General features: G+C 34.5%; 1 protein-coding gene across 23 annotated transcripts in view; it reads right to left on the minus strand.

The window, feature by feature from the left end:
- The window catches only part of ADGRL3 (adhesion G protein-coupled receptor L3), an 882,914-nt gene that overhangs the window by 341,938 nt on the left and 522,736 nt on the right, over nt 1-18,240 (minus strand). For 20 of the 23 annotated variants that reach the window (XM_056111479.1, XM_056111471.1, XM_056111468.1 and 17 more), the window contains exons 8-9: nt 11,258-11,272; nt 8,316-9,116 (exon numbers count right to left, since the gene is read on the minus strand). In XM_056111479.1, coding sequence (XP_055967454.1) covers nt 8,316-9,116; nt 11,258-11,272 — 816 coding nt within the window. The remainder of the gene's footprint in view (nt 1-8,315; nt 9,117-11,257; nt 11,273-18,240) is intronic. The other 3 variants (XM_056111470.1, XM_056111466.1, XM_056111473.1) reach the window with 1 other exon arrangement.

The raw sequence follows: 18,240 nt of genomic DNA on the forward strand, positions 1-18,240 counted from the left end.
GTACTCCCAAGGCCTTCCAGGAGTAACTCCTGAGTGGAGCCAGAAGTAACCCCTGAGCATTGCCGGTTATAACCCCCCCCCCAAAAAAAAAGGAAGAAAAAAATAAGACTATTTGTATCATAATAAGTATGTAGACTGCAAAGTAAAGTATCAAAGATTTTGTAGATTTATGTTTTTAAAAAAAAAAACTCCAGCTATGAGCACATCTCTTTGATTCCACTATTCTTCCTGCATTAACATATGCCTCAGAGACCTGGACCCTACGAAAACAGGATGAGAACGCTATTCGGGTCTCTCAAAGAGGAATCGAAAGAGCTATGCCAGGAATATCACGATTCACTCAAATGAGAGATAGAATCCGGAGTTCTGATCTTCGTCGATGCTCAAGAATCAGGGACGCTGTCTCATTTGCCAAGACATCAAAAATCAGATGGGCTGGACACATAATGAGGTTTACAGACAAACCGCTGGACTAGAGCCATTACTGATTGGATTCCACGGGACATCAAAAGATCACGTGGACGCCCACCTATAAAATGGTCAGACTTCTTCGTCAAGATCCTAAATGATCGGTTTGAGGCTCTGCATGTTCCTAGAACGAACAGATACCATTGGGCTACGCTAGCACGCAACCGGGATGAATGGAGACGTTACTGGCACCCGCTCGAATAAATCGATGAATGACGGGGATTAAGTGATTTAAAACATCACTTAAGTGATTAAGTGATGTTTTAAAAATAAATCTATTTCATATATTTATTGAACATGGTTCTAAATAAAGTAGCATTTTCTTATTTTTCAAAGGCTGTTATTCAGTAATATTTATTACAAGTATTACAGCATCAGAGATATTTTAAATCCTTGAGTCAACAAATATCTAGCACTTCACTTGCATTTGTATATTTTTGGTAGAAATGTATTTTCTCATATTAATTTTAGGAATCTAAATTTTAAAGTTAAAATACTGCAGTCATAGGAAAATAGAGGATGCTTTTAATTTGTACACTCCCTGTAATAGTGTATGATAATCTTCACGACTATGCAGGGTCAAAGGGTCAAAGACAAACAGAATCCTTATTAAGCAGGAGAAATATATGTCCTATTGATCAAGGGAAGTGTGATATTACATGCCATTCCATAAAACGACAAGTATAACACATGCATTTCATCTTTTATTTTATCTTGACTTATCATTGTCTAGGAATTTAACTTTCTAACGGTTGTTATTAATAAGAAAATACCTTTGTGCTTCAATTCACAGAATTTCTTGTCTATCTTATCTCTATATACTTGAACAGCCTTTAAAATTTTAAAACAAAAAAAAAGAAAATGACAAGCTTTGCTATATCAATAGTGATTATATATGCAATCAATTCTCACTTATTTGTGCTAATGTGGATAGAAGCAGCGTATTATACAGTGGAGCCCTAAAAAAAAAAATCAATCGCATTTTTGCCACTGGTGTTGATTCTTAGATGTGCTAATAATGAGAAGCCAATAATTTTAGTTCCACTGGTCTGCCCTCTGGTGGACATGCTAAAAGGAGCAATAAAATGGCTTCAGATAAGAGTACGAGATACTGATTCACAAAAAAAAGCATCACGGTGGGTGTCAATTAGTTACATGTAGAAATGATATTGAAAACTTTTCTAATTATTATGCGCACATAAGACTATTATTCCATGGGGAAAGATAATAAGTAACTTTTTTTCTTGGTTTTTGGGCTGTTCTCAGGCCATAATCATGGCTCTGTGTTCAAGGATTACTCCTGGTGGGACTTGGGGAACCATACGGGGTCAAACTTGGGTCAGTACCCTGAGCACTTCCAGGAGAAATTCCCGAGTAGAGGGCCATGAGTAAACCCTAAGTATCACCGGGTATGGTCCTGAAACAAAACAATCCCGGGTGGACTGCATTCAAAGCAAGCATCCTACCCTCAATACCATATCTCTGGCCCAATAAATAACGTTCTGAACTTTTTGCATCTTCTCTCTTATTAGCATAATCACTTGGATATTAGATGAAGGATTAGGTGACACTGGCTCAGTCTAAAATAGCCAGGCATGCTCTGTAGGGATTCTCTATTCAGATTCTGAAGGGCAGAAAACATAATTCTGGAAAGGTTAAACTATTACTAATAAAGAAGAAAAAATACAGAAAAGGTAAAAACAAACAGCCGGGTCCACAGAGACAGTACAGGAGGTAAGGCACATGGCATGCAAGAAGCAGGTGGTGGTTCAGTCACCAGCAACACACTCAATTCCCTGAACATCGCCAGCACTGATGACTGACACAAGGTATAGACACACACACACGCACACACACACACAACACACACAGATGCACACACTCACACATTTATGTGAACAAGAAAACAAATTAGCTATATTGGAAATAACAGATCCTCAATAAAAAAAAGTTAAAAACAAAAATATCAAATGGAGTAAGGAATTTAATAGGTGTTAGTGGCAATGTAATAGCTATTTGCAAATTTTGTCTGGCCAGGAAGAAGCACTGGAAAGAGAACGAGGCACTCCTCTGAAGACTAGGCAACAGCTCATGCATAAAGATACAGAAGGATGAAATAAGCAACAAGTAGGTTTTTTTTTTTTTGGTAAAATTGACTCTGCTATTTTTATATTTATATCGCAGGGATATAAATTAAGCTAGAGAAAAGAAGGTCTCAGACAGAACTGTGAAGTAATCACAATCCATAAGCTAAGAACAATTTTGATTTAAGATCCCAACCACTTTCTGTCTGTTCTGTGAGTAGGGCACTCTAGATTTAACCAAACCATTCAGGAAGCAGATTCAGTTACCTATTAAACACGTGACAGTTTCAAAATGTTCAAGATTCTCTGCCTAGCTCTCACATTACTCAGCTGTCAAAGTAAAGGGCTCAGATATATGATGTGAAAATTACATTTTAACGAGGTGTCATGTGTGTTTAAAGTTCTTATTCATCACTACATAGCCACAGTTCTTACTGGAGACACAAATACACATAATTAGCATATTATAAGGACAGAAGGTTCACCTTATCTGCATTGTTAAACTATGTTAGGCTTTTTGTTGTTGTTTAGAATTCTACTGTTTTCAGCAGATAGAAGAATGGTCCCACTTACATATCCTAAACTGACTTTCAGTGAAATTTGTCTTGGATTTAGATAAGTAGAAGAGTTGGGACTATGGGGTAGTTATATCTGGCTAAAACATATTCACTGATGCATGCCACTGAATTTTCACCCACAGATTTTCAAATTTGTTAGGGACTGGGGTTCAAGAAATAGTAGCATGAGTAGGGTGTTGGCCATTATGGGGCTGACCTAGTTCAATCCATTGTACCCCACAGAGTCGTCTGAACATGATCTGGAGTGATCCCTGAACACTGATGAAGGCCTGAGAACAGCCAGTCTCCACTCACTCACCAATCCCTCAAGATAAACAAAGAAACAAAACAAAATCTTTCAGGTGCAAAAATTTTAGGAAAAACTTGGACATTGTTTTCTCAGTCTCTTTGTTTTATTAATTCATGAACAATGGGCACTGCCAAATGTGGTCCTCAAACCAAACTAACACAAAAATATAAGACCCAGATTTCAAATCCCACTAATTTTATGCTTGAAAATATGAACAGTTTTTAGGAAATGAGTTTTTGAAGTGTAAACAATAGCTATCTAATTGTAAGAATTATGAGTTTCACATGCTTGTTGAGAGCGCCATATGCATGGAGATACTTTGATCTCTTCATTTAAAGAAATGAATATAGACACTGCCTCAGTAAACATACCTGCCCTGAGTCACATATTGTCACAGAAAAGGATCATGGACCTGACGGCGGGCAATTCACTAACTGAGGGTTGTTTTTGTCTGTCTGTCTGTCTGTCTGTCTGTCTATCTATCTATCTATCTATCTATTGGAAGAAGTCACACTCAGAGGTGCTACATACTTGGGCCTATCTATCTATCTATCTATTTATCTATCTATCTATCTATCTATTGGAAGAAGTCACACTCAGAGGTGCTACATACTTGGGCCCAGAGGATGTTATGTGGGGGAGGGGCAGGGAAGGGGGGCACTATCTAGCACTATCTCAGCAGTGCTCAGAGGAGGCAAACAACATCTGAGACAGAACTCAGGTTTCATGCGAACTAGGTTTATGTTCTATCAATTTAGCTATCTCTCTAGTCCAATAGATGGCTAATTTATGTACTGAAAGTAGGTTACATATACGATGCCTTAGGTCTCTCATTTAGAAAATTCGGATAGAATAGTTCTTGTAGATTTAGCATGTAGCTCTGAGGTATTAGTTTGTTAGGCCTATTAAGTACTTCATCTCATTAAAAGTTAGTGCTCCTCTAAGTATATTTTCCCTATTTATTTATTCACTTATTTATTTTTAGTTAGGGAAATTAAGACCAAGAAGCTGAGTACCACAAACAAAATCAAATTGGTGCTAGGGGTGTAATTCAAACGTGAATCTCTCTTATTCCTAAACTCTGGTCAGTAGCACTACACTCCTTATGTTACATGCCACTCCAGAGGATTTTTATACATTCAAGAAGAATCAATTTTCCCTTTAACTTTCAAGACCCATTAACTTTTAGTATAAAGAACAATGATGCTCAATAGAAGTAAATAAATCGTAGGTAATTTTTTACATAAAAACTTCAGTAATATACATTTTTATTGATCAGACTTGGTTAAAAACTGCGAAAAATAACCTGCTTCCAATAGAAGATAAGAGCAAATATACTGGAGATCTACATGGTTAGAATTAGTCTTTCAACTCAACATATTTATAGTTAAGTTGAAGGTTTACAGATACATAAGGACATCCCTAATACGATTTCAGTAAAGGCAATTTCTTTGAAAAATGTCAACTTAATTTACAAAAGAAAAATACCCAGCTGAAACCATTTGTGTGGAAAAAAGATGAACAGCCTCTATTAATGCTAATTGAAATTCTCATATCCACATATACCATGCATAAAATTTACTTCTCCACTTATTCTTTCCACTTCTAAACTGCAGTTAGTTCATGCCAATGTACTAGCTTTTTAATTTAAGCCTTCATGCATGAAAACTGGTATTTTTCTTATGATTATATTTGCAAATTTAATATAGGTGAAATCTCACTTGGCAAAATAGACAAAGTTTTTATTATTATTGAAAAAGAGTTAAAACCTGAATCTTCTGGCTTGCTAGGAATTTCTGAAAACTGATATTTGTCATTTCTCAGTGTTTGTCACTTTAAAAACCTTCTTTAACAAGTGCTAATGCATTCAGGCAAGATGGTTTGCATTTTAATTACTAGATAATTAAAATGTGGCACAACCATTTAGGTAAAAATCAAAATCACAAATATATCTATATATACATATATACATACGCACATTACACTTTTTAATGAATGTTATAAGTATTGTTACAAGTATTATAAGTGATTTCTGAATATAGACTATGCTATTATCTTACTATTTAATTATAATCTGCAAAAACTGCCTATAAATTTGATCCAGTCCATCAAATCCAACTTGAGTGCTAGCTTATTTAAATTAGCTATTATGTTATTCTACTTTGGTTTTGGGGTTACACAAGGATATGCTCGGGAATTATTCCGGGTCTATGCTTAGGGGTCACTATTAGCGGGCTCTGGGGACCATATGTGGCACGCAGGACCAAACGCTGTTGGACTGCATGCCAGGCAACTGCGTTACCCACTGACTATTTCTCCAGCATGTAAGTTGGAGAACTTTATTTAAAAGCTATACTTTTAATAAAAATAATGTATAAAACTTTCAAAGAGGACATTCGAATTTTATTTTTGTCCTTTTTTCACTAATGAAATCTAAGAAATTGTACATGATTTATTAGCTTCGGAGAATATTATAATTTTTCTCCTTGAAACTGGATATCAATAGGCTAAGAACTAGTCCTAAACAAGAATTTTCAATGACACATTACTGATTTAAGTATAGCCCAGTGGTAGGGCGTTTGCCTTGCGCGCATCCAGCCCGGCTGGGCCGGGTTCGATTCCTCTGCCCCTCTCGCAGAGCCTGGCAAGCTACCGAGAGTATTCAATATGCCAAACACAGTAACAAGAAGTCTCACAATGGAGACGTTACTGGTCCCGCTCGAGCAAATCGATGAACAACGGGAGGACAGGTCTGAAAGAATGTTTTTTTCCACATTACTCTAGGGTACATGAGCGATAGCACAGTGGTCGGGTGTTTGCCTTGCGCGCTGCCGGCCTGGCTGAGCCGGGTTTGATTCCTCTGCCCCTCTCAAAGAGCCTGGCAAGCTACCGAGAGTATCTCGCCTGCACGGCAAAGTCTGGCAAGCTACCCGTGAGGTATTTTAATATGCCAAACACAGTAACAATAATTCTTAAAATGGAGACATTACTGGGCCCACTCGAGTAAATCCATGAACAACGGGAGGACAGTGCTACAGGGCTATGCTAGATCGGATTTTGTCACCTGGGAACCGTATGTGCCCCATCAGCCCTCAGGCTCTTTCATGGGAACCAAGGTTGAAATATCACACAAATAAAGGACTACAGCATGAGACAGGTGGAGACATTGGTAAAAGAGGGAGGAAATAGATGAGAAGATGGCCATGGCCAGGAAAATTTGTTAATCTTGGGATGACAGCTTCTTCCTTAAGTTTTGAAGTGAAGAGTGCGTTACATTAAACAATCTTACCTGAACAGTGTTAGCCCCTTTATGTAACTTGGTTTAGGTGTTTTTGCTTTGCTTTGCTTTCAGATTTTAGTAAGGCGAAGTTGTATATCCTACCACTGCATATTTAGATTTCTCATAAAAGACAAATCAACACATTATCAACATTGCTGGACATGAAAATTATTGCTATCCTTGACTGAGGCCTCTGAAGGATCAGAACAAATGCACTCTAACCTATCATTCGATTAGAATAAGAAATGGAAAGGAAATCATTCATCCATGTTTTCATTCACTCAAACAAGGGTTATGTTGAGCACTGATCTCATCAATGTCACAAATTATGCTAGTGCCTTAGAAGGCTAAAATGTTCAGATAAAAGTATAATAATAAAGTCAAAGTCTGATTGACCAAATGAAATATAGAATCTATTTAAAATTTTTATATTAATAAGTCAGCGGCAGTATAACATGGGAGCAAAAGCATAGTTAAGAACAATGCAAAAATTGTAACATAAATGTCAAAAATAATCTTTGAATTGGTATGGTTCTATTAAAGTTCAGTCACTTGCATCTGTTTTGCTTAATCATGAAAGAAAATATTATTGCTAGTAAACATTATTTACATCTAAATCTATGAAAATTCAGTTGCATTGCAGACATTTTTTTAAACAAAAAATCATTACAAAAAAGAAAAGGAAGCTCGCTCCTTCCTTCCTTCCTTCCTTCCTTCCTTCCTTCCTTCCTTCCTTCCTTCCTTCCTTCCTTCCTTCCTTCCTTCCTTCTGTCTGTGTGTCAGAACATACTCCTGGGCTCACAGGACCCTATAGTATGGCAGGGTTGTTTGCTAAGACACACCAGGAAGTGTTCAGGACTTACTCCTTGCTCTGTGCTCAGGGATCACTTTTGGTGTTTACGGTGGATAATATGTGGTTTCAGGATACTAATCTAGGTCAGCTGCATGAGGGCAAACCCCCCGTCCCCCCACCCCCACTCCACCGGTTGTACGTTTGTTTCTGCCCTTAAAAGTGATCTCATGTTTACTCTAAGCTGTGCTTTTTTATTTTTCTTATAATATTGAGATTTTTTTCCTGCATTTATCAATCATGAACCATTTTCTGTACATGTCAATTAGCTACACTCACTCATGTGTACTCTGAGCCTAAAAATAGTCCCAGTTAAGTTGTGAATTCTGAGGTTCTCTGAGAGGTGACTACGTGAGTGCAGGGAGCGGGAACTAAAGCATCATTTCCAACTAACTTTTTGACATTTTTGATGAAGAGTACTTCTGAGGACATGTCACAACCAATTAGACAGACTTGGATTCTGTTTTAGCAATGCATTGTGTACTTCACTGCACAAAGAATTAGCCAGCTGTTAATAAAATTCTCCTTCAAAGAACGACTACATCTTAGCAACTAGCTACTCGTAGAAAAAAACATTTCTTATATTTTCCTATTTATAGCTAAGAGTGATCGATAGTACTTTGTTGGTTGAAAAGTAAAAGAATAATTTTCAAGTATGCAGGTTATCAGAAGACCACAAGAAAGTCAAAATATATAATACATTGATTTAAAAAAATAGGTTAACAGAAAATGATAAATATATCCCCCAATCAGACGTTAAACTTACCTGATCTGCTATCCAGTGGTCCAAAATCCAAGGAATATTTTACGACGTGATAGTTATTCCAAACATAAAGAAGGTTGTCTCTGGGGTTGTAATCCACAGCTGCTATGTATTGGTATGAATTAGGAAAGGGTACATCCACCAAACTATCCTTACTTTGATCCGTGTTGTAAATGTAGTCAATTTTATTCCCTGTGGCCTCATTGTCATCATCCTCATATACAGATTTGACCACATACAGAATCCCGCAGATCATAAATGCGTTTGAAGCAGATCTTTTATCATAGGCAGTATCCCAGGTTCCTTCAATTCGTAGAGTGTAAGGGTTCAATTGACTAATGACAATTTTGCCATTGTTTTGTTCTGTTGCATAGATTACCCACAGCCCATTCTCATCCACTGCCAGGTCTATGTCAGATTTGCCTCCCCATCTGTAAGGGGATGTATCATGGTAATTGGCATTTGCTATGATAGCTTCTCCACTCTTTATTCTAGTCCGCAAATCGAACTTCACAATGTTCCTGGTGCGCTCTTTGTTGAAGAACAAAGCTCCATCATACACTACAAATCCCGTGCCATCCACCCTGTGAGGGAGTTTGTAGGTTGTCGTTGGCCTTCCAGCAATGAAGTCATCCTTGGAGGAGTACTCAGTCAGGGTATCGGTCCTGTATGGGGTCCATGGCATGTAATAAATCTTATCAGAAGCCTGGAGAGGGTCTTTGCACCATGCCCCTGACTGGTGATCAGACTCAAATAAATGTTCACTTTGATATACTCCTTTAAGTAGTCCAGGACAAAGAAAAACTGTTGAAAGAAAAAAAAAGTTAATATAGTAAATATAGTAATGCATGTATTTCATCAGATTTCTAATTTTTCATCAAAAAATATAGCTCTAAGATGATATACCCACCACCGATTAATCATGTTGCTATATTCTAAGATCACAAAGTAGTCTTAACAATCATCTTGACTTCTGTTCAAAATAATTTTGATTTTATTGGCTTAAAAACATGTTTTATTTTATAACTAGCTGTGCTATCCTCTGGCTTTTAAGTTTCTAAACACATGTGATAATATTTTGAACTTATTTATACATACATGACAAAAAGAAATTCAATAGTAGTTAAATGATAATAAAGGAAAAGAATAGGCCAGTACTACAGGCCACTGGATTTTCTAGTAACAAAGGTCTTAAAACTGCTACAGCACACACAGAGCATGCAAACCACACAATTAAAGATGAGTGATGGATGGATACTGGAAGGAAAAGGAGAAAAGAAGAGAGGAAAGAAGAAGAAATAAGGAAAGTAGAAAAGATGAAAGGTTACAGAGAAGAACCCAAGATCTAGATTTTAATCAGTTAAAAATGTCCTGTTAAATACAGTAATATTGGAACTTAAAAAAAAAACATGTACCTTTTACTGTTAAATGAGAAGAACATTAAAAAAAACAAGAATTATTTGCTTAATAGTTTGCTGCTCACACTTCAGATGGAAAAGGTGCAGAAAAGATGTAATTTAATTTGACTTGTATTAAGATTCAGTAGAACATATGACTGAGTGTTGGTAAGAAAGTTTGGCTGGCTCATCTCTAATGAGGGACTATGCAGCAGTGTAAAGTGGTGTTTCCCAATGAGTGGTCCTTAAGGCACCATGTTCAAGTAACATAATTTTGTACTGCAAAGAATGGGGTGGTAGGGGGGAAGGATTAGTATCTAAATGTACTCAGAAAAAAACATTTTGATGGAGATTCTAACTGTTTATGTACTTTAGTGAATCTACAATGGAGAAATATGGAGAAAGAGCAAATTTCACGAACTTAATTGATTGTGAATTCCTTTCTAAAGAGCCTTTTTGGAGTGCAGTTATTAGCCGAATCTACTATGGGAAACACTGCTCTAATATTTTTGCAGTGCAAGCACATTTTAAAATAATCATGCAATTTACTGCTGTATTTGAAATGATTTAAAGAACTGGAAAATCAGCAACTGTGGACACTGACCTATAGTTTAACAATTAAAGTACTATTCTCTTGATATTAGTGATAAGCTCTTTAAAATCACTCGCAGCCTAGCTCCCAAGAAAAACAAACTAAAAACAACTTCAGCTAGGATCTAGAATAGCTAGAAATAAAAATACAGGGGCTGGAATTATACAGCGGGTAGGGTAGGTTTCTTGCCTTGCTGAACTGGGTTCAACATTCCATATAGACTCCCGAGTACCACCAGGATAAATTCCTGAGTGCAGAGCCAGAATGTAACCCTTGAACATCACAGGATGTGGCCCCAAAAGACAAAAATATTTCCCAGATTTTACTTTTGGACAAATGAAATTTTTATGGAAAATGATGACCACTAATCTTCCATATCAAGAATAATCATTATCAGTTTAGACTCATCATCAATTTAGACTCCAGAATAATATTAATGACTGAAAAAAATTTTTTAAAGATTTGCATATTATTGTTATATTCAAAGAATGGGTAAATGTTATTGGCATCATTATATAAAAAAGCTTGTTTGTTAAGAATCAGCCTTTGATTTACATAAGGGCATTTCAGAAAAAGAAATTTCCCCTATTAAATTAAAAAAAGATAAAGATAGGGAAATCACACCAGAGCTAAAAAAAACCTAATATAGATATGAAGGCAATTTGAAGCATTAACTATTCATCACCATCCTCCTGACTTCTAACTACTTATTCAAAAATGAAAGAGGAATAAAATACATGCTTGAAATTTTTACACTATTAAGTTGTTTTAGGTTAAAAGGATCAAACCAGCACTGGTCAGTATAATGGATTAAAGTGAAGTTGAGCAGCAGAAGAAGTAAATAAATGTTCATAAAGAAGATAAGAATTAATAACAAAATTATTTTAACTAAATGTTAAACTGTTAAATAACTTAGCCTATAAATAGTATATAATTTATGAAAGGTATTTAATTACCTTTTTGTTCCACTTCTATTGGAGAGAGAGAAGGAAAGAGAGAAAGGAGAAAAGAGAATAGATTAATGGTACGGTATTGGCTAAGCACTTTTTATTCACCTCTTCCAAACTGAAAGCAAATTACTTATTTCACTCATACTTGCTTTATTGAGCATTACGTTTGTTAAAAACTCATTCCTCTTGCAAAATTATTCTCTAAAACAATAAGATTAAAAATACAGCACAAACTTATAATAATAACTCAAAATTTAATCAAGCTAAGATTGCATAAACATACCATCTAAACTATAGCTACAGCAAATAAAATATTCATAATAGGAACACTAATATTTTCACACCAAAGGCTGGGATGTAATGATTTATAGAAGGTTCTCAGATAATTTGGTGAAACATATTTAAAAATAATAGGACAGATAGAACTATGTATCATAAGAATGTTTTTACCCATCTCAAGAACTGATCCTTTCAGAAGAATGCACTCTAACTTGTTTCTTAAGGCTTAAGAGATTTTCCCATTGTTTGAGATTCTTATAAAAACTGTTCCTCAGGAAGCTATTCATTAACAGGAAATGTTCTCACCCAGAATAAATGGATTTGCACTCTTCATTGAAGACACAACTTTCCCTCCCCGTCATCAGTTTTACTTTACTATGGAAACATACCATTTACAAAAAAAAAAATGCTGAGTGTTGATATCAATAATCAAGTACCTAACTGATATATTTGTAAAAATGGGGGGCAGTGCTGAGAAACATGTTGATTTTAATTAATCTTTCAGCTGACACATGCTACTATATTAGCTATCACTGTATAACAGAATACCTCAAAACTTAAAAGAAGTTGAAAATTCTGGTACGCATTTATCTCTCATAGTTATGTTGTTTTTAAGGAATGGGAAGCAGCATAGGTTGGTGATTTCATCTTGGGGGTTATTTCTTAGGACTGGAGTTCAAAAATGTCAGTTTTGTTGGAAGGACTTGTTTTAGAATTTTCTGATTATTTTTGATCAGAATACCTTAATATAGTCATTAAGAATAAATAAGGGTATACAAACACGCTATGGTTAGCTATACCTTAATTATCTTAATTTATATTTATTATCATTATTATTATTACTACTATCATTATTATTATTTTGCCATATCCTGCAATACTTGGGGGTCTTCTTACTCAGTGTTCAGACATTCTCCAGTGTCCAAAGTGGACCATATGGTGTTCGGGATCAAATCTGTGATTCCTACGTGCAGAGCATGCACTTGAGTCCTTTGAATCATCTCTCTGACCCATCAATCCATCATTATTTTTAAACCTTTGATCATGACACATCATAAAATTTTGAGAAACTGCAATATATTCACCAAACTTATCAAGTAGAAGTTTTTATATTTTACAAGTTCGTGTCTCATTGTCTCATGAGAAATTATCTGCCTAGATGATAAGACCAATTTTTTTTTTTAATGAGGGGAGGGAGGAAGAGTAGAGGAAGAGTGGGTTTACAAGATAATCAAAAAACTTAAAGATTGAAACTGATATAAACCATATATCAACAATAATTTCAGTGGTAGGAGACTAATATATGAACAGTAAATAAGTAAAAAATACCTAACCATTTCAAAACAAAGAAAAATATTGTTTTGGACAATTAGAGTAGGGTTTTTTTGTGTGTCTTTTGTTTTGCTCAGGGCTGCGCTTATGTTTTTGTTGTCACAATAATGTATTTCTTTACAATGACTCTTTAGAAACCACACTATCACATTTGATAGAAGGAAAAGTGACATATATGAAACACTATGTTTGCAAGTTGCAAATTAGGTGTTTTTTAAAAAATGTTTTATCTCATTAACTTACAAATCTTATGCCTAAATTTTTTCCTAGAACTCTATTATATGCTGTAATTTATCATTAACCTCAATTAATCTTTATTGAGTAGCTGTTTACTAAATCATATGTCTCACTTTAGAGCAGTTAAAAGCTTCATCTAAGAGGATCGCTTCATGGAATGTCTAGAATACTAACAATCATGAGTTCAGACTGACAACTAGAAGTAGCATAATTAAGTAGCTTAAACGTTATTTAGTCAATAGTCTCCAGGGAAGGACTTGAGGTTCATTATAAGGAAGGGATATTTTGGGGATTGGGATTCTCACTGAAGGTGATATTTTCAATAACTTCCTTACAGAGGAATTTCTAAAACTGATTTTTTTCTTTAAATTAAGTGTGTTTATATATTTAAAATCTATATGGAGGCATTTACATTTTTAAAAAATGTACATTTTAGTACATTTACTTAGCAAAGCTCTTGATCTTGTGTTTAGAAGCAAGCATCATAACATCTTGGTAATTGGTATTTGTTTCTTCAACAAATGTTTTACTAGGGAGATGAATTATGTGATACGTTATAAAAAGCATTGATAAGACACTTATTACATCCAGCAAATATGACAATACCTTCCCTTTCTTAGTGTATTTTATTCTTTTTGTTTGTTTGTTTTTGGTGAGGTTTAGTGCCTCACATGTGCAAGGCAAGTGCTCTCTAATTCTGCTAGGTTCCTGGCCTAACATTTTATGCCTTACTGGATATAATGTTGTTGTTGTGATGGTGGTGGTTTATTTATGCTCTGGGGCCACACCCAGTCATCAGTGTTCAGGGATCACGTCTGGTGACACTTGCAGAAAGCACCCCCCACACTGTACTTGGACCCCTTTATTAAATACTTTAATATTTCAGAGTGTATTCATCGGAATTCTTCGACTGTCATTCGATAAACGTTTGCTTTCATTCTTTGGTCTTGGTCTAATTTCGGAGAAAACTGCGTAAACTGTAGCAAAGTAAAGCTTGTATCTGTTACTTGCTTGTTACAAAAATAAAGATTTATTATGTAGTTCTACCTTGGAGAAATTAGTATGATCTTTTCAATGTCATGACTGTCACTTATCACAAACAAATAAACACAGACAGTATTCTTATAACGAAACTGGCAAGGCGAATATTTTTAACTAAGAAAACTTAGCATTTACTAAGGCATTGTTCATCAGGCATTGTTCATCACCTGCCTCTAATTTGAGAAGCTTCCCTCCTTTTAAGCCAGAAAACAAACAAATTAATTTCATGGATAGGAGAAACATGCATCCTTCAAAAACTCACAGAGCTTGGAAATAAATTTAAAAATTAAGTAAACAAGTATAGATATAATTCATAATTCAAATAAACATGAATAATTCACATACTTATATTTTAAGCATGTAATAAAGAGAGAAGTGAGAAACTTCTGAATTTACTGAATTTACTGTACAGAACTCTATTGCCATGCATTATCAGCATGATATATTTGAATATTTTAATGGTTGGGGAGGAAAGAACAATTTATAGGCAATTTGTATTTCTAACCTATTAAATATAAGATGGAGAAAAATATGAAGAAAAAGTATATGAATGGCTTTGAAGGTTATATTTGCAAGAAAAAATTGATGCTATAAAGTAGTCTGCAATAAACTAAAAACACAAGCTAAAAATCCTCCCTTCTCTCCTCTCTGTAATGAGATCATAAATAAATAAATTGTATGATGACAACCATGCTAGGCTTTCTTCTGAACCTCTTGTCATTTCATCTGGTCCAATATCCTGAATTCTAACATTATAGCTGTCATTGTTCATTTTCAAACCTCTTTGAACTAGTTTTTCTTCTCTCTCTTCACTTTCAATCCCCAAACTATTTCTATTGCCCATTCAGCCTCTATAAATATGTTTATATATATTTCCGTAAAGTGATTTCACTGTTGTCCTCTGTCAAACTTAATGTCATAAGTTATATCCTGTGGTTAAAATGTACGACAAATTCAAATTAAAGGGAATTTTATTCTGCATGAAAGTAAAAAATAGAAAAAATGATGTGTAAATGCTCCCTTCATTCCTCAGTAGTTCATAAAATAGATATAATATGTAGTCATGTTATTGCTTAGAAAAATAAGATGCTATTAGTTCGATCCATATCTGCACCATATGCAATACTTTTGAACTGACTTTTTTAATTAGAAAAGGTATGGATGAGAGAGCATATACAGCATTGCCAAGTCTTTTCAAATTGCATTGCAAATTACAGAGGAATAAAATTGCTGCATACCAAAAATTGTTATGCCATAACTAAGAACTATGAAATTGTATCTAATTCTAATGTAGCTTTAATTTCCTTTCCTTTTAAACTGAAAACCATATAGCACATTTTCAATCTACAATTTAAATATTCCAAATGAGTAGACTGTTATAATCCAATCATACCTTGATATTTCTGCAATACAGAAATATAAAAGCACTTAAGAGGAACATAAAGTTGCTATAAAATAAATAATTTATAAACAAATATTTTTATGGAAACTAGGGCAGTATTTCAAACATATCATTTTCTTGGTTACATTTGGCTTAGATTATTAAAATACATTTGGGTACCCTTATCACAGGCCAGCTGCATAGTTAGTTGATGGCAGAAAGGCAAACTGAGTTAGTAATAAAAAATCAGACTTGAACAAAAATTTGCTGATGCATCCTCTCCTCCAAAAATTGCACGTGTCAATGGACAATCAAATGTTTGAATTAGCAGTTGATATTTCTATAGCATTTTATACTATATTATGACCAAACATTTTAAGATGAATGATTTCATTTAATTCTTCATGATAAAGTATTCATTATTACCATATCATACACGAATCAAGCAAACTCACAACTTCAAAGCATTTGCCTACGATCCACATTGGTAGGGAATAAAGACCTGTATTTTTGGCGCTCAAACATGTAATCTTAATGAAGCATTTGTGAGGTTCTTGCTTCCCATATCTTTTCTGTCCACAAACTCATCATGAAATACACTTTATTGGAACTATATTAGAGGAATAGAATATTTTATGGTTATGCGCCACATAAAAGCTAGCAGTTACTAAGCATATATGATGTGCCATGTATCGAATTAAATTTATTCTGTAATTCAAATGAACACATCTTACAGCAACCGTGTGAAGCTGACATTCCTAAGTATAATGATGTAGATTTTTCAAATAAGGAAACAGGTACAAAGAAGCATACATGCCTCTTAGGTTAAGAGATAGTAAAGCTGAAATTTAAATCCATATAGTGATCTTATTCATTACTTCATCTCCAGTACCCAGTATATTAGAAAGAGTTCAATAATTTTTATGCCATCATGCAATGATGAATTGCACTGCAGTGTTTTCTAAGAAAAAAAGTGGATGACATCCTTTTCAATGCTTTCACCCCACGACAACTGATGCAAAACGTTTCTCATCAGAAGATAAATAGGGGAAAAAAATGGATTGCTCATTTCTGAGCCAAGAACAAGATTTCTCTTATCTCCAGTAACAAACCTGAGCTTTGAACCTCTTGTCCTGTTAATTCTTACTATGAGAAAATAGAAAATACTCTCTTCCATTTCACATACACCAGAAAATAAAGAAGCACTTCAGTAAATAAAAATAAAAAGATCTGTGAAGTTAATTAATTTTAGGGGGGCGATACTGCATATCAAAAATTGCGACAGGCATCTGCCTCCTTCATTAAATAAAGCATTAATCTTTTATTTAATGAAATACAGGGGTAATCTCTGTAGCTCAGCTTCTAAATTATGTTTTCAAATAATACTGGTGCATCAGTGAATGAAAGTGCTGCTCAAGCACCTTGTTTGACAATAGCTTTATATAATATGCTTCCAAAATTACCACCTCCTAATTATTTTCCAGGAGGATGTAGATTGAAATTGTGAATAATTTTACAAAACTGCACTTAATAGCTTTATTCTATCCTAAACACACGATCTATAGATGCTGCAAAAACTAGCAGTCTTTCATATGGCCTTTCCATTCCCTTAATGAATTCTTCCACACAAACCGCTTATACAAACGTTGAAAAGGAAATCATAGTAGATAACTCCCATAAAATTTATCTGTGATCTTTTCTAACAAAATAATAGTTTCCAAAGCTTTTACTGTTAGCATTTGGTTCCTTAAGGATGTACCCTAATTATAAAAATATCACTATGCACCAAACACATAACATTTGAGATATTTCACTGAAAACAAGAGGGAGCGGACTGTTAATAAATTCATGTACATATGTATCATAAGGGCAAGAACATCTACCCAAATTGTTGTGAGAAGAGACACCAGAGATTGAATAAATTTGAATTACTTCATTTATGACAGAATTACAATGAAACATATTCTTTCAGATTTTGTAAGAGGTCTTAGGCCTTCTTTCCTTTCTATTTTTTTCACTTGCAAATATCTGAGCCAATTTGAAAGTGGATTTGCCATTCAGGAGCTTAAAATCCTTTTAATTTAATAATAAAAAAGGTAAAGTAGAACATCACTGATACAATATAATTCATAGAACTGAAAACAAAAGCAAAATTATTTTAAAATACAATTATAGAAAAGAAAAGGACAAATTCATCAGCTATAGGTCAACACAATCTCTCGATATATTTAAGGTCCTAAATGTTTTTTTTAGTGTATGAAAGTGAGATGCAATACTAATTCACATAGAATACATTTCTATCTTTAAATTTGTCATTATTTTAAGATATCTCCTTTTTTTTTTCTTTTGGTCTACACATGGCAGTTCTCAGAGTTCACTCCTGGCTTTGTGCTCAGGAATCACTTCTGATGGATCTCCATTTGTGGTGCTGGAGATCAAACCCAGATTGAGCGCAAGCAAGGCAAGTACCTTATCACTGTAGGATCTCTCTAGCCCTCTAAAATGTTTCTCACATATGTTTCTAAATTTATTACTTACTACTATTCTAACCAAACTCTTCACAGTTTTAATTTTATTTCATGTAATCACATATATATATATTTTATCAACTTTAGATCATGCCCTTTGTCCCTGTTCAGAATCCTTCCCATCACCTAACAAGTCTAAATTTAATTTCCAAATATACAGTTGGGGAGGAAGGTTTCAATTAGGTTGAAAT

Source organism: Sorex fumeus, unplaced genomic scaffold, assembly GCF_029834395.1.
Source record: "Sorex fumeus unplaced genomic scaffold, SorFum_2.1 ptg000013l, whole genome shotgun sequence".
NCBI lineage: Eukaryota > Metazoa > Chordata > Mammalia > Eulipotyphla > Soricidae > Sorex > Sorex fumeus.